This window comes from Pocillopora verrucosa, chromosome 1 (genome assembly GCF_036669915.1).
Source record: "Pocillopora verrucosa isolate sample1 chromosome 1, ASM3666991v2, whole genome shotgun sequence".
NCBI lineage: Eukaryota > Metazoa > Cnidaria > Anthozoa > Scleractinia > Pocilloporidae > Pocillopora > Pocillopora verrucosa.
Genome location: NC_089312.1, coordinates 24,546,328 through 24,564,307, shown reverse-complemented (window position 1 = coordinate 24,564,307; position 17,980 = coordinate 24,546,328). Strand labels below are relative to the sequence as shown.

The following is a 17,980-nucleotide window of genomic DNA, read 5'->3' as shown; positions in this document are numbered from 1 at the left end:
ACTTAGGCTCCTCGACACAGGCGCTCACGCTGCTTTGTTGTTAGAGATTTGAAACATGTCCCAGAGAAGATTCATTCACCCATGACTTGAAATAAACTGAGTAAACAACTGTCTTTCCTGATCATCAGCAAAATCTTTAAGATTGACTGATGTAAACTAGTGATCAGCATTATGATGAATATAAAATAAAAACTAATGTGAAAGTTAATTAAAATAGGGCATTTAATCGGTATTCTGAAAATGGTGTTAGTTGGGGATTAAGCCTAAGCTGACTGCATTTAATAAAAAGTCCCAGATGGTAGGGAAACGCTACAGGTGCGTGACATTTTCATGTAAAGCTCTGTCACGCAACCTTAAGCCCCCCATAGTAAGTCATAAATTCCGGTTTAACAATGACGTCGATCACAATGTAGCTGATTTATTTTTTTTAAGGGGGAAGTGAGATGCCGTCCTGATTTTTCGAAGAAACCTGACTATCATGCGTCGAAATGTTTTCACTGCAGCTCGTGCCATGAAAATCGCCATCGTTCACGATATTTTCGTTCATAACAATGTTCTCTTCTCTCTCGCAGCTTGAGTTATTTGCCTGTTCATCGTCACAGACGGGTACACAGTTGACTGTCAAACTTCTTTGCCTCCGGAAAGTGGTAACCTGGTGATAGCTGTTTACACCCTTGCTTTTATTTTCGCCGGAGATTTCGACCACTTGTCCATTAATCACTGTGGGTCTGCAATTTGTAGTGTGGCGCCTCTTTCCTGACTTTGCAGCCCTGGTAGAGCACAAATCTTGAGCATTAAGTTTGTTTTGTTCCGGCCCTTGACACACGTCGAACGCTCTTCCTTCCGAAATATTCGGTGCGCAGTTGGTGCTATAACAGCGCTGTCTTCGTTCTCTCGTACCTGATATCTGGCTGCTCCTCATCTCTTCACCACTCTTTTGCCAGCTGTTATCTCTAAATTCTGACCTTGGCATTGTCCAGCCATCTTTATTCAAAACGTTTCTCCTTCCTCTCCAAGCCCAGCCTGGGCTTTGTGAGAATTCGCGGTTCAACTTCACTGATCTACATCGATGATCTAGCCCTGATCCCTCGTGTTCAGTTCCGTCTGAGCCCAAAAGGTCACCTTTTTCGATGCTAAGTAGTCCGTCACTTCTCCTATTTCCTTCCCATGCGGATATCTGTGGATAAACACTAGTGCTGAGGCTTCTCTGGCGTGACTTCATATTTCGATTGACAGAGGCGAGATTCTTGGGCCAGAATTCCGAAGGCATTGTACAGATATTGCTGTTGAGACCCCATGCCTTTTTCTGAACGTTTTTTGAAAGTTCTTCCTCTCCTAAGCTTAAAGACGCAATGTTACTTTGGCTCTTGGATCTAAAACACACATGCGGAAGCTTGGAAGAGGAGCTCTTACTGTCACTGTCACCAGTAGATAATGAACGGAATCTTTCTGCTTTATGCCCAGTTAAGCCGTATTGGCGAGTTTCTTTACAGGAGATCTGTTGGAGTAGCTTCCTCCTTTCGATACCAATAACTGGATTTTCTTTTACCTGTCGTATTTCACTGAGCTCTTTTCTCAGCATCTTTTTTTCGTGTGATATACGTGATTTGAAGTGCTCCTCCTCTGCTTTGAGAATATTGAGCTGTGTACCAAGGCGCTGGGATTCCATTCTGTTCAGACGGCGAATCGTGAAAACTCTGTTTGAAATAACTGAAGGGCTGTCTTCTTTCGGGGGAACCCAACCGTACGACATCCTTATGTTCTCGAAAATGAGTCAGATTTATTTTGAGTCAATATGTTTATGATCGCTTATTTCTCGAGAACCCCTTTTCACTAACCCAGCGTCGGTTTGTTTGAGCCAATCAGGCTTTGCGCTATACTATTTAGCTTCGCGTGCCGTCATTTCAATGTTTTCAGCATAGGTTATGTGGTTAATTAAAGGCGCAGATTAAATCCCAGCAGTAAACAGCTCGATATTTAGGGGCCTAATTCGTCCTAGTAAAAAAAGTTTACCCGCAAATTAGGGCAAAACTACTCAAAAAGGGACATCAAACGAGTTTTCACTTTGCGGAGTTTCAAGGTTGTAAAGGATTTTTATCAAAGTAATATATCGGATCTCTAATTCTTGTCATTTAATTTGTCTCTCGTCCAGTAATCTTGAGTGCAGATCCTTCAACTCAAGTGGCAAATCCGTATACAAACTAAATAAAATAGTTTCGCTGTAGAAACTAATTAGTCTTCAAAATTGATACTTGACACCGAGGTGCTAAGTGTGATCAAGAGTAACCATGATATGATCCTCTGCAAGTTCCTTTTTTAAAATTGGTAACTTTGGTTTCTCGGTTTTCATACTCTTCTTTCAGTAAAACGGCGAGTCAGGCTGCAATGAAATCGTTGTGTAAATCTACTTTGTATGTGGGACTGTGTAAAGTTTAAGAAAAAAATGATCAGATTTTCTGAATGCAAAAGCGCTTATTTAGTTAAGTTCACTTATCAGCAGTGTCAACTTGTCAGAATTCCTGTGTAGTCACATATGATCAGCTTTTAGACTATCTCGGCCTTTCGTACGACAGTTGAAAGATCAAGGCTTCACCATGTGCTGGCAGAGAAAAGACTGGGCAGAATAAATTTTCGCACTTGACATGCGTGTTGCAATTGCGTTCAACATGTCAACATGGCGGACCCACTGTTCGGTTTCAGTTCTGAGATTCCGGTACACTTTTAATTGTCATTTTTTTTTTACCGTAAAATTTTGTTGCCTATAATAGAGGAGTACGTAGTAATTTGAAGTCAGTATTGTACTTTACTAGGAATATATTTTCATTTTAAAGGCGTTTGAAGACGAAGCATTGTCTGAATTGGACCCATCGCTGACGAATCTCGCAGAAGGAGATGAATATGATCAACTAAACGACGACACATTTGGTGACGGAGCATTGGGTAAATTCTCTTGTTAAGCGTTTTAGTGTTAATTTTAAATGGAACTATTTAAAAAGTGACTTGAAAAGTGATTTCCAGATAGAACCACGTGGTAAATTAAATCCACTCAAAAGTGCAGTGCGTACGTTGAATTGAACAAAATTGTTTGTACTATACACTGTAATGAAATGAAATCCTGTTCTGATCAAGAGGCAGTTTTACGCTGTCTTTTTCCTTTTAAGTTTTCTTGCGTCATGGAAGAAACATTTAGTTATATTTTTAGCATATGTTGTTTTCGTTTGGGTTTTTAAAGGAGGTTCGTTTCAGGAAGCTCTCAGCATGGGCCTCCTGGCCATCGGAAACTTGCGTGCACAACTATCCTACGATTTAATTCTGTCTTTTAGTTAAATTCTGAAAGGAGATTCAATTTAGTTTTGAGTGAACGCTAGAGAAGGCAGTGAGACGCAACGAAGAGGCAACCATAATTGAATATTATCAACTGTCGTGGTTTGCATGGTTTTCAAGTCAGTTCATGATAAAATTGTATGAATCAAAATCTCACTCGGTAAAGATGCTACCTCACACTAAACCTAAATTTTAAATAACTCCTAGGATAATTTTACATCCTTTTTAGTGTTTTTAAAAAGCTAAAATGACTGGTACATGTAGCTATGTTGCCTGTTTTGCAGAAGATGATTGGGAATTTGGTCACAGAAAACTAGCAGGTTTGCCAGTAGAAGATGAAGCTTCAGAAAGAGCCCAATTTGATGAATGGCTTAAGAAAAAGGGGCTTGGATCAACAGGTGACGGTCCTGAGGCAAAGTTTGTAGGAAGAAACATAGAGGAAGATTTTGAGGATGAGCTGGATCGAGAGGAGGTAAGCTTGCATTTCTGGTTGAGGGTGGTAATACAGCTAGATGTTTGTATACACATGAACAACTTGCTTTTTGTTTTGCATATTTTCCTAGTTACATGTAAGAACTTTTCAAGCCCGTCTGATTTTTACTTTCCTTTTCTTGGATAGATTATATTTTGTATATTTTGAGTACGTTTTTTGTTATATTACCGTTTGTATTATTAATTTTTTTTATAATTTTTTATACAGCAGATTGCATTTTCTTGCAGAGCACATTTTTTTTGAACTAGCTTATTCTTCTTTGTTCAAGATCACAAAACGACAAAAAAAAAATTAACTTGGTTTGGTTTTTTTAACCAAGCAACAATCAGGAACTCAGCACATTTATGAGTATACAATATGCAATTCTCTTTCCACTACTACATCTAGCAACCACTAGCACAACAAGTGTTTGTTGACAGGTCAATTTTGTGCGTGCTAAGACAAAACATGTTTTTGAGGTCAACCAAAGATTTGCAAAACTTCACTGATAAGTAGCCAATCCTTATTAGGCAATTATTTGTTGAATTTGACAAATCATTTTTCCTTATTGCAACCTTTCAAATACATGTACAATACTTACAAAATACAAGAGTGGTTGATGTGATAATGTGCCAGTATGGTAGTGGCATAGTCTTCCAAGGTTTTTAAAGGCTAATATTAAATATAAACAAGCCCTCTGAGCCAAGCTGGCCAGATAAGCAATTTCCTGTGATTTTGTTACAATGATGTGCTGATAAGGAATACATTTTAAAACATCTGTAAACAGGAAATTCTTGAGCAGAACTTGACAAAACTGGTAGATGATGATGATGGTGACTCTATCCCTGTACCTAAAACTTCTTCCAAGTATAAGGTAACTTGTATCTATTTCTTTTAAACCACCTCTTGTTAATTTAATTTACATGATTCCTGACTCTATAGGCATATGGTACAGCTCAGAGGTACATGGCCCAGAATGCACCTGAAAAGCATGCTTAAAGTTTAAAACACACTCAAAAAATGCATGCACATTACACTGTAGCCAACTTCAGTGTAGTATCCAATAGTGCTCATTGCTCTGCTTACATCATTGTTGTATTCACTTAAATTGATGCTGCTACTTTTATTAGATTTTTAGTCTCTAGCATCAATAATGCAGCATTCACTCTGTGTGTGTGTGGTAAGAAGGATGTGGCAGGTTACTAAACTGTATGGTAACCATACTTATAATATTTTCTTATTATCATCCTGGAATGCAAACCATGCTCTTGTAATTTGACTAAGTGTCTTTTCAATTGTAGCTTTTATGGTAATTTTACTCTTTTCTGTGGCAGTTAGAGGAGAGTAGTGTTAAAGTGAGTAAATCCAATACTTAAACAAAATAGCCTTAAGATTGTTTTCTTTTTGTACAGGACATCAAGTACCCATCAGGCACGAATCCAGCTTGGGATGGCACATCACCTCTCTCAAGTCCAACTTCAACTACTTCCTTACATGATCTGGTAAACTTTTAAGTCTTGAGCAGTTGTTTGTGAGCAATGAAGATATTATAATTACAAAGTCTCATTCATAGTGAAAACATAATTTATGGATTCCATTACCAAATACATACAAGTATCTTGCGACTAAATTAAACCCATTTTTATTCTGAATAGTGTCCAATGTGTCGACACTTGAATCTTTAATTTGTTGGTTCTATTTTTTTTTAAGATCTCTCCATCTTCAAATATTTGGGGATCACCTAAACTTGACAAGGAAAACACCAACAAAGGACCAGTTAATACTCAGTCACCATTGACAGAGCTGCTTAAGGCAGAGGGCAAAAAGAAACATGTGCAGAGAAGGCCTTTTTCACCAGCCTTTGAGGTATGTGCAAAGCCTGTAGAAAACATGAATTTTTTTAAAATCAATAATCCTTTCTTGTAGCATGAAAAGTTTGGCCTTAATGTCAATAGTCCCCATTTTACAACAAGGTTTCACAAGTATTTACTTCCAAGTTTTACAAGTAGTAACCATTTCATGGCCTACATGAAAAGTGGCCAAATAATGATTGTGAAAAAACATTTGCGCAGTAATGTTGTAAGTAGAAGTGTTAATTAGTTTGTAGATTTTACTTGTAACATGTTAAACCAAGGATCCATAATAGTTTTTTCAGAGACACATGATTTGTTATATGAACATGTACATGTGCTACTTAGTATTGTGCTGATCCTCAGCTTTCATTGCCTTAATAGGATGACTCGATTGTCCAGGCTGTGCCTCGCCAAACTCTTGTACCACCAAGTCGTTTCACAACAAAGCCTCATCCAGTTAATGCTATCAAATTAGAAGATCTGGAAAAGGAACTCACAACAGGTCGTGAAGGTGCCCCTCAGCAAGTTCCAGACGCAGTTTGGCAAACACCTCATAATTCCATGATAGGACGACCACCTCCTGGCATTCCTAGGCCAATGATGACACCCCCAGGTTTCTCTTCTCCAGCACCAAGGATGGTTAGTTTATAATACTTTGTCGAATTTCTACCTGAACAAAATATATGGCCTTTTGCAGTTAATGATTCTGTATTTAAAAATTGAAAAAAATTTATTGAGGGAGAAGATGCCCTTTGGACATCCAAAACAAAGCAACTTCACTTGAATGAACATTTAGATGCCACAGCACAATTTACTTTCCAGCTAGGTGTTTTTTTGTATCATGTGACTGCCTTCTACTGTTGGTCTATCACACTAACATATGGTCTAGCCCAAAAGTGTCCTTTACTACTGCAAAAGGACACTTTGTTGGGCTAGAGCAATCTGTCTTCCAAAGTACGTTTTATACCCAGTTACCATCTTGCCTGAAAATTGCAAGATAATGTGGAACCATGAATTATACATTGTAGTGCAGAGAAAGCATGGTATTGCACTTTTCTAAACATATATTGAGGGAGAAAAATGTGTGTGGGTTTCTAGATAATCTCCTCAGGTTCCTTACTGTAGCACTGAGGCTAGTCTGTTAGTCTTGCTAAGGATGATGCCAGGTATCCATGTGGCACATGGCATTTTGTAGAACTCAGTTTGGTGATCTTAGAATTTTCTGGTCACTAAAGAGAATTTTGTGGCTCATAAACAGATTTCTCAGTTCAGACCTCAGCACATAATGAAGAGGCCATTAAAGAGAATACTTTCAGGTTACTGCACAAAATTCTGAGGCTACTATATAGTTAGACCTCTTAAGCTAGTCCACAGGATTCTCTGGCCACCACATTCCCAAGCTGCATGTGCTATTCACAATTTTCTGGCTACTAAGTTTAATTCTCATGCTACTGCACAGAATTTTCACGTTACCACATAAAATTATTAGGCTTTTAGGAAGAATTTTGTGGCTACAACTGTACTTCACCAAATTTTTTGGCTACAACACAAAGTTCTCTGGCTAGAACTTGCAATTATCAGGCTTTGTAGTACTATGCAGAATTCTCAGGGTTGAACACAGAATTCTTGGGTTACTACTCTGAATTTTCTGACCAATTTTCAATTGTGTTCATGAGCTGTTATTTTGTGCACCCTTATATAGTAAATTTTCCCCCATTACTTTTCATTATTTTCTTGCTACCTCATTTCTTAGCAAAAACTAAAGTCGTGTTACTTAGCACTTCTATGGGTACACTATTCTGAGGCTATTAATACTGCTGTGCAGTAGACTAAGGCATTGGAAAAACTTGAGAATAATGCATCTTATCATGTTTACAGAGTACCCCACGGATGCCTCCCCAGATGTTCCAACAAAGACCTAGTCCATCAAAGCATCCAATGCCAAGTATGTCTGGAATGACTGGAATGCCTAGAATGCCTGGCATGCCCAGTATGCCTGGTATGCCAGGCGCAAGCCCTCACTTGATGAGGACACCAAGAACACCACATTATCCAAGACATCCATTTCCCATAGTCCACTCAGATCCTGGTAAGTTCTATTGCAGTAAGCTACAGTAAATGAGCCACGTTGATTAAATACCGTAGCACTTTTTATGAACTTTTGTGGGTACAAGATGTACATGTACTATATGCAGTATCCTTACAGTTTGTTTTGTCTTCAGCCCAAACTGTATGTGCTACCTGGTATAGACAGTCAAAAAGGTTGCATTTTGCATTTAAGGTCACCTGATGATGAGGGGAGGTATGATGAATTTCCCAATGAGTCCACATCACCAAAGGTTCAGTAGCCCTCAGTTTCCAAACAGAAGATTTCAGGACCCAAGACAGAACTATCAAAGGCACCAGTATGATGGCAGAATGTCAAATGATAATCGCTCACCCAGACAGCAGGACAGAGGGGAACACCAGTTTACTGATTTAGAGAAGAAAATTCACAGTATTTTGACAGCAGCTGAAAGCGGCCCAAACCGATTTGATCCCTACGCTGGTCTAATGACAAGACGAGAGAAAGAGTGGTTGATCAAGATTCAGCTTCTTCAGCTCACTAGCAATGAACCAGAACTAGATGATTACTATTTTCAGGTTAGATATGTGTCATGATTGAGTTAAACCTTTTTACTTCAGTGTAAACCAAATGACTATAGGTTCAGTGCATCAGTCGCCTTGAATTATCAAGCAATTAGGGTTCGGCACGTGTTTTTTGTTATGCTGGAATCAATGAACAATGGGGTTACTGAGGTACCTTTTTAGGAATACAAGGTGTTTCGTAGAGGCTGAGGTGTGACAACCTTGAATGTCTTAAGTTGGTCCCAACTTGATAGCGAATATTTGGGAATTTAAAAATTTTAAAGAAACAAATCTAAAAGTACGGTTGTAGCGATATATTTTTAAAACAATTTTTAACCACCTTTAAGTGAAGAGAACCTGTTACTTGAACAAGTCCCTCTGAAGAGGTGCTTGACAATTACGTGTCCCAATTCAACATATATATACAGTAGTTACATATAGCATACTATTTATAACTTTATATACTGTAGTTCTTGTTCCTGGTTAAGAATTGGTCACAGACGTGTACATGTATGAAGTTGTACAATCCAACTGTGGCATGTGAAAAATGATTTGTTTTGCTGTTTCTGCTGGATCATCTCTAGACATACACCAGACGGAAGGCTGCAAAGGAACGAGCAAAGCAAAGTGAGGGTGTACAGCATGATGTTGAAGATAACAGGGCAAGTAGAGCGCCAAGAAATATGGCCTTACCTCAGTTTGAACGAGAGAAAAAGAGCTACACCCCATGTAAGTACTTTTTTTTTTCCTAAAGCTACAGGGATAAGGCAGAATAACTTAATTTTATCATACAGATACTCTACTTGCGTATTGAGAAAATGGAGTCAAGGCTAAGTGGTGAAGTCGTTGGACCCAAGATGCAAATAAACTTTCCGTTCGTGTTTTGTTTGTTTGTTCAGAAAAGCAACCGCTACAACAGATAAGTTAGTCGTTTTACAATATTTTTCCCGGGAAGTTTACCTGTAAGCCTCTGCTCAAGCCAGTTTATCGGGCTCGTACCCAACAAATCGAACGTGGCGCATTCATGAAGTGGGTAGTTAGATTTCTGCCTTTTTTATTTATCTTTTTTCCATTTTTGTAGTGGACTTTCAAGGTTCTTTAGGGAAGGTTTCTTCATCATCTGTGCAGCATCCAAGACAAATGGTGGATCTAATGCACCTCAGTAAAGCATATGAACAGGTTAGGACCATACCCTTCCAACTGAGGAAGGTTCCCAGAATGAATAGAAAAACTAGTGTGTTTTGAAATTATTCCACTATTGTCGGATTTACTCGTTGTTTTGGGAAAAGTTAGCCTCGTACCCTCATGCCCTCATGCCTTCGTGCATTCAATAATTAACTGAGACCAAAGAGAAGCATTTTACCTTGAAACTTTTAAATTGCATTTATTAGCAATTCAACTCGTTACTTGAGTTAAGAGTGTGTTGTGTGTCGTTGTATGTATCAGTTTTCCTCTCACAAAGTATGATTTTCCTCTGGATTTTTGGATTTCTTTTCATCTGCTCACCTTAATGAATTTTTACTTGATGATGATGTAGTTTCATGCGCTTTTGCCTATGGTCGACACTTAACGCTTGTAAATGCTCTTGTTGACGACATTCACGTGTTAAATGCGCTTTTGCCCACCGTCGACACTCAATGCTAGTAGATGCCCTTGTTGACGACATTCACTTGTCGCTGTTCTTGAAGGCTTTCGTTTCAACCATTTAATACTGTAATTGGAGCGTATTCATAATGCCTACCGTTGGAAATCTATTTCAAAAGTCTCCGTTTGCTTAGCATTTTCAGCGTTTTAAAGAATGTGATCAGCGAAAACGCGTCAAGAAGTATGCAGTTTCGAAAGAAGTAGCACTGGTGAGGACAAAGCTCAAGACTGTCAAAAACTTTTTTCGAGAGATTTTTGAGCTTTCTCTAATCGGGTTCCTATGAACAATGCTTAGTATTGATACATGTAACTTATGCACCAAAGATTAATGGAACTAAAAAAATTTCATTCAACCAGGAAAAGCAAGGAAGTTCAGCTCCTTTGAAGGACACGAAGCGACGCAGCCAGCTCTTACTTAATATTGAAAAGGTTTTTATTTTGTCTTATTTTCCACTTTCGAAGTACACGTTTTATCTACACTTTGTCTCATTCAGTTATCTTTGTAGCCCATGTTACTCCTGTGAGTGATTTTTTCCTTCTCTGTTTCTAGAGTTATGATTACCTTTTGAACATTGAAAGCTTAGAAAAAAGGTTAATTCATGTGGAAGAAAAAGAAAGGTAATAGCATTTTAGGTGTTCTGTTCAGTTTTAAGTAATAATGTGGTGTACAAAATGGTGAATTAGCATCCTGCAGGATTCCAAACTTAAATTTTTTTTCAAATCGCCATTCGGCGACCTAAACTCGTGAATTGGTTTCCGTTAATAAATTTAAACGCGCGCCTCTTCCCCCCACACCCCCCCCCCCCAAAAAAAACAAAAAAAACAAAAAAAAACATACAATCAAACAAACTAACAACAAAAAACTAACAAAACGAAAACAATAAAAAAAAAGTGAAGAGAAAAGAAAAGAAAACCAAAGTGCTCTGTGAGCAAACTCGTGAATTGACAGATGACTATGTGTTTTAAACATGTATCATTTTTGTCTCTGGTTGCTTTGTACTTTTTATTTTTTGACGTTGTTTGGCTCCTTACTGTGTTGAAATGCTGTCACATTTTTTCTGATGTTGTTCTATCCTTTTTTCAGGAATGAACTCTATGAAGCCAGGCAAAGCAATGTGAAGAAGCTGTTCGATCTCTTAAACCTTTCTACGGAAGGTTCCTCAAAGTATGTTACGATATGTAGTCTATGCACCTGTTAGCTATTCTCAAAAATACATGTACAGCCTTTGTCCTGAATTTTTCCCTCTCCTTGCTTATAAAGTGTTGCAGCATTTGCATGTGGCTGAAATACCATTAAGATTCATGAACACAAGCAAGTAAAAAGTTAATCTTTGCCACATAGCTTTGATGTTAAACTTTTAAGAAACATAATGCTTACGTTATTTTGCCTCCACTACTTAATTTGGCACACAAAGTGATGATATCTGGGTGCGAAGGCTGGCCAATTAATGACCTCAAATTACAAACTACAGTCCCATAACGTTCCCCGCGCCTCGCACCCATCTCCAGCCCTCCGATACGTGACGGCGAAATAGCAATTTATGCTAATTAGAAGTAACACAAATTGCATTTTACAATATGTGGATCTAATTATGAATTGAGTTAATTGATTTTGCTTTCCATGTTTCCCTCAGGGATGATGACGAACTCTTTGTGCAGTTCATATCAGTCCATAAAGGAAAACGTCTTCTCAGTAGAGCTCTACCCTTATTTAGCACGGTGAGGCGTGAGGTCGCGGTTTTTGGCCCGCTGTAGCTCTGTTCTCTGTTAATTCTTTTGATAATCTTTGCCCAAACTCCTTGTGTGGTTTTCATGACAGGTTCAAATGGAAGCTGTGTTGATGGCAATTGCTAGGAATATTTTGGCACTAATAAAAAGAGACAACACTGAACCGGTGAGTAAAGAATCAGCTAATCAACTATTACAAAATGTCAACTTCAAAAGATTAAATTAAGTCAGTGGTCAGTGGTCTTAAGGAGATTTGAGATTGGCGGCTGCTTTGGTACCGAATCTATCCCTAGAAACACCGTCATTCTCTTGCATAGAGGAAGAATTGAATTCTTCAATTGAATAATTGGCAGTTCGGAATGGAACACCCGCTTGAGCTTTGGTGGAGGGTGGTTGTTAGTGAAAGAGCGCATATCATCTCCTTTCCCTAAAATTATATTAATGGTTAGGAACTTTGAGTATGATCGCTTTCACATTTTCTCGTTTTAATACCTGCAGAGCTTGCAACATTTAATGGTTCCTCTTAATCGAGCTTCTGAACTGGCAACTCCTACAGTGGTAATTCAGTGTCTTAAGGACATAGTGTCTACACCTGGTATCTCCGTCTCACAAGGGTCATCACTTAGTGCAGTTCTTCTCAATCAGGTCAGTGTGAAAGTGACATACCGTGTATCATCGTAATAGTTTATTTTGTATCGCTGCCTTGTTTGGTCAGTTGGTAGAGCGTCGGATTGGGTTCGTTCCTTCGACCTTAACAATGCTTAGGTCTTAAAAAAACGTAGTAGAATGTGTTGCCTTGGCAATTTACTTGCAAATTGTTAGACTTTGTTGTGTTGTCGTATATTGATAATAAATCGTTGCCCCGTAGCCAGCATCTTCACTGCTATGGTTGGTTGTAGATATTAAAGAACCTTGACACCTCCACAATGTATAGTTGGACACGGCACTGTTGGTGTTGTGGTCTGGTCTTTGTCCGTGTCCAATAAGGTTCTTAAATAAATACTTGTAACGATCTAGTAAGCAAACTAACAAAGGTACATGTAAGTGAACAGCTCGGGCAGCGTTAACGTTTGGGGGTCAGGCTCAAGAGCAAGTTGCCGCAAACTTGTTTGTTATAAGGTCCCGAACTTTATTAATGTAGAAACTTCACCCATGTTACTATGTGCTTCTTTCTGCGGAATGTATCACTTGAAACCAGGAACTATTGCATGATAGTTGTCATTATAAAAGTGATATGCAACCAATCTTCGAACAAACGATTTTATTTGTGGCGATAATTTTGGTGAAGAGGATATCAAGCTGGCGTCACCTGTTTGTTTTCAGTTTGGCGTAGGACTTCTGAGCATACTGCTAGGGAGAGCAATTGTGATTTCGAACAGTCTCACTGAATCAGATGATGAGATGCGGAAATCTTGGTACAGTACAATATTTTCTATTTTATTCATTCAACTTGCTCTTAGAGATACTAAGAGACATGTCCAGACAAAGCATTGTATCTTTGTAAAATTTAATTTCTCCGAAACCGATTTATTAATTATGGTAAAATATGAAGTGTAGGGAAACTCACATAATCTGAAGCTCTGTGAAGTGTGCATCAGTGATACTTGCTTTATGAGTGGACACTAAATTAACTTGCTGAGTTTTCCAATTCTCAAATACATGAAACTTACTTACTTTAATTTTTGTTTGGAAGGTATTCATCAAACTTGGGGTTTCCTCTGAATCTAGGAAAAATACCAAGGTTTCGCTTTATCATGGCATAGCAAGAGATAAACAGTCGGTTTTGGAAAAGCAAGAAATATTTTATCGTTATTTCAAACAAATTCACTTTTAATATGTAGTTCCTTGATTTTTTGGTAAGGTTGAACATTGTTTCTCAAGTTGCAAGCAAGTTTCAGGACATACCAGTAAAACAGCTGGGAAGAAACCTTGAAGCCGCCGACAGATTAGTCGCGCTATTGTCAACCTGTACTGATGTACAGACTAAAGCTTTATTACAGGAACACTTAAGGTCTGGTACAAAACATTAATTCATTTTTTGAGTGAATTTTTGGTACATGTATTCCATGTGGTGTAGTTTTTCACAAGGCTGTGCTTCAGCATTACGGTGCCATAGGCAACTAGCTTAAGGCACTCGGCAGCTCTTTTTAAGGCTCAGCCTTGTTTTGCATCCAAAAAAGTTTGTTACTGATGGTAGTGCCAATTTTGTTGCTTTTTTCTAACTGATGTCTGTGTTTTCCCTTAGATTGGCGGCTTCAGCTTAGTCAGAAATCTCAGCTTAGGATGTGACACTGCTGTTTTGGAATAGACAGCAAATAAACTCAAGCTAATTGAATTGAGAATGGTTTTTCGCGCGAGCTGTGACTCGCCATATTATGCTTTTTGTTTGTTATTATTGTATAAACTTTGCTCTGTGAAATGTTGTAAATACTGTATCACCTATTCTAGCCAAATTTCTATGTAAAAGGAAGTATACACTCCCTAAAAGTATAAGTGGGTTATCATGACAAAGAAGTTATCCGCTTAAGCAAATTATTAATGTAACTGTTGTCGGACTACGGAACGCACCAAGGTAAAAAGTTACCCCTGTGGGTAGTGTCAAGATTTCAGCAACGTTTGACAATATTCATTATTTTGATAGTACAATGCTGTACTAGGACACACTGGGGGAGGGATTTTTTTTTTGGGGGGGGGGGGTGAGGAATACTTACCTTTTGTCAACTTTTAACTGATGTCTGAGAAGAATCATCAGGGTTATACTTCATGAACAACTCCATTAAATAACCCCATCCATAATTTTCAGTTCCTTAATGAAAAAGTTCTGTGGGCAACAAAACTGAAAAGCTGCGTATTTCCTTTGCAGTCTTTCGTTTTGACCATTTAGAAACAAGAACACCGTAAATTTGGTAGTGAAAAAAAAGGAAAGAGGAAAGAAACAATAACCGACAGTCTTTTGACCCCGATGAAATTAGACTTGTTTTTTCATATTCAGGAAATTGTTGTGCAGAAATCAATAGGACCATACCTTTTACTCTGACGCACTATTTTTGATACCCTATCTGTTTTGTATTGTGGTTGGCTGCAGATATTATGCCACATATGCAATGCTGGCCACTTGTTGTTTTTGACTCAAACCCCTAAAAACATGGCTCAGATGGTCGAGTTTCGCTAAAATTTATGGTTTAGTGGAAACGTGGAGGTATAATATTTTCCGTATCTCCTATCGATTTTCATTACATTTATTTGGAGGTAAAGTTACTGTATTGGCAAAATAGCCAACCGTGATCGATATATGCTTACTGATATTGAAAAGAAAAGATGCATATGAATCAGTTGTGGTAGTGAGAAATATGAGAGTCAGAGAGCCATTAAGGGATGCACGTTGGTAATTTTTTCCCTAGGACAGATTTCTTCATTACTATCTCATTGAAACAATCATTTTTTTATTGTGAAAAATTCCCTGGATGTACGAGCTCAAATTTAATTACTTGGCGTGAGTGGAAGCAGTTACCTGTTGGAGATTATGTAGAAGTCATTTATGAGGTCCTTCTAGAAGATGCAAGGAAATTTCGCCAATTTTCGACGAAGGCCTGAACGGCAATTAGATAAGGCTGGGTTGGGAGGGTTATTACATCATTTTTTTGCGTGCTGCATGCTTGCTTTCTTGTTAAATGTGCGTGTTGTGATTAATGCAAGTGAATTTCTCTGTGAAGTGGAAATCGTCGATTTATCCATAGTTATTAAATTACACTAATTATTAAAATTTATAAAAACCCGAAGTGTACTCGGAGTCTATGCACCAATGAATTACTGGGATGAACATGTTTACTTAAATATGACACCTACACATTGAAAAAGAAAACATTGTAAATAAACTATTAACGTGAATGGTTTGTGTATTTCTGGCAATTAAGTGAAACTGGTAAATCGATCCAGTCGCACAATCATGCACACTGGATCATTTTCTAAGAAGATGAAACTGATATTTGCTTCTGGTGTTAGTAGTTCTTCAGAAACTCGGGCTTTTAGTTTGACACAGTAAACCTGGAATTACAGTAGTTCAATGGTCTGTAGGCCAGATACTCTATGTTGACTTGATAAAGTACATTGATGGAAAAGGTTTAAAAAAATTTATAGTTGAGTTATTGTTTGAAACGACAACACCTAGTCAACAGAAATAATCGGTAGGCGACATGTACCTGAGGCAGTTGTTACGAAGCCAGACTATACCAAAAGAGATCTTTGCTCTTTTATTCATCTAACAAACAATTACAAACTCAAAGCGAAAAACAACATGAATGTTGTTTTTTCAACACGTTCAGAAAGCTTGTCATTCGTACACTTGTTCTGTAGGTATTTTCTTTACTTGTAGCGATGGCGATTCTTCTTAAAGCATTTAGCGGCACGTACATTGCACTCGCACAAGTGGAAGCGGCATTTTGAGGTTCTGAAGCAAAAGGAGAGAATTTAATTAACATACCGGTGTCTAATATTTTTAAGAGAAGTTTTTGCAAGAAATTTTAGATCAGAGGACCTATTCCAATAGCTGTTTCAAGTTCTATTGTGCCACATCTAATGAAATTTCTGAAATATGCTAGTAAGTTCAGACATATGCTAGCGAATTATCTTTAAAAAAAAAAAAAAAACGAAACTGGAAAAAGAAAACCGAGTAGAATAAAAACAGTGCAACTGAATATTGACCTATAAAAAAGCAAAAGCACACAAAACAAAAACAGCTGAATTACATAGCAAAGGCGTTAACTCAAAGCATCGGGTTACGTAAGTCAGTTTCTTTGACTTACCGCATTCGGTAGGGTGATTCAGTTTTGTTGAGTAGTGGATAAGATGGTAGAGCATTGTTCAGAAAAAGGAAGATGTCAAAAATTGCCAAAACAGCCGTGAATGTTAAGTTATTAGGTTCCATGGGTCCATTTCCATTCCTTTTCGGTTTTGTTGACTATTCCACCGAAATATTTAAATGAATTAATTTCAACATTGGATTTAATCCTATGGTGTACAAAATGGAATGAATGGAGTGTTTTTCTCTCCTTTCAACTTCTTAATTTAATCATCACGCATCACGCAGAGTACTAGGAAAATCAGTAATGATGATCTAAAGAAAGCTTTGTTAGATCACCTGTCCAAATCATCCACGGGTTTGCCTTACCCACCAATTAAATATGAAAGCGATCTTCACTACTGCTCAAGTAGTGTTCATTACTGCGAATATCGCTTCCATATTCACGTCTTTATTCACAGCTCACATATAAGACTTTCACCTAATTTTTTCTCAGAGGGCACGGTAACGAATCTTGCAATCTGATTGGTTAAGGTTGTTAGCGCGGTCCGTATTTTCCTCTCTGCCCACGGGCACGGTAAGTTAAAACGCTTTCGTGAATCGCCGAGTACATCCTTATCTTTGTTGCCATTTTTCATAAATATATCTCGCTTTTCCGGCTGGGCAGTGTTTTTCAGCAAAGACGTTGGTTACTACCTCAAGCTGATAAATAACTTATTATTAATCCTCTTTTTTCTTTCTCTCAAATCACTTTAGTTGACAGAAAAATATTGGTTTCGAAATGAATTTGTATAAGCAATAGTATCAGTAAATTGGTTGACAAGCGGCCTAAAAAACCGTCTGCAATTAATTCAATCCTTCATAAAAAGTACCAAGAAAGTTAAAACGTGAGGTATTTGGTTCCAATTGAATTAATCGATGGAACTTTCATTCATTTAATGTCTGAATTCTCTCAAACAATTTGCTCGTAGTGAAAGGGCGAGCTTCGTTTTCAGTTCTACTATAAATACCCTTTCGGTGAGTCTTTCCGATTTGTACCGTAAATTGCACAACAAAAACTGAAGGAATTCATCGAGGAAAAAGCTGCATTAAATCCCCTTGTGTCTAGTTAAATTGTCTCATTCGAATTTAGTTTTTGTGAAGGAAAGACCAGATTTACGCACGCCATTACAAAAAACAAACGAGCAAACTCTCAGAGCGTTCCCTTCGGTGGAACTTCCTAAGATTTGCTGGACCGTTAAGTATATTTGTGCTCTTCCTAGTGCCTGTTGATTAAAAAAAATTCACGAGACCAAATCTGAGATAGACAAGGAAAACACAAAACTGCAAATAGTAGGAAAATTCCAATGTAACCTCTATTTTTTTCGGATTTTAAATGATCGGTACGACAAACTTCACAATCTGTGAAAATCTTGAGACATTTTGCAGAATCAAATTGAAGAAAATCAAAGGCAAAGCCAAGTTATCCCTGCTCTCGTGGAGCCTTAGCTTCTTAACGAAAATCTTTTTGATAATATTTACTAGCAAACAATG

General features: G+C 37.9%; 1 protein-coding gene across 1 annotated transcript; it reads left to right on the top strand.

Moving 5' to 3' along the window:
• Nucleotides 1-2,601: 2,601 nt before the first annotated feature.
• LOC131774423 (protein PAT1 homolog 1) lies at nt 2,602-15,537 on the top strand. Its single transcript, XM_059090437.2, has 20 exons — nt 2,602-2,713; nt 2,832-2,940; nt 3,609-3,796; nt 4,584-4,670; nt 5,209-5,298; nt 5,507-5,662; nt 6,031-6,288; nt 7,528-7,738; nt 7,931-8,292; nt 8,862-9,006; nt 9,359-9,456; nt 10,279-10,350; nt 10,472-10,539; nt 11,006-11,086; nt 11,556-11,640; nt 11,741-11,815; nt 12,148-12,294; nt 12,973-13,064; nt 13,511-13,660; nt 13,895-15,537. Exons 1-20 carry the CDS (start codon nt 2,675-2,677, stop codon nt 13,911-13,913), a joined length of 2,532 nt encoding a protein of 843 aa, XP_058946420.2. The 5' UTR covers nt 2,602-2,674; the 3' UTR covers nt 13,914-15,537.
• The last annotated feature ends 2,443 nt before the right edge of the window (nt 15,538-17,980 follow it).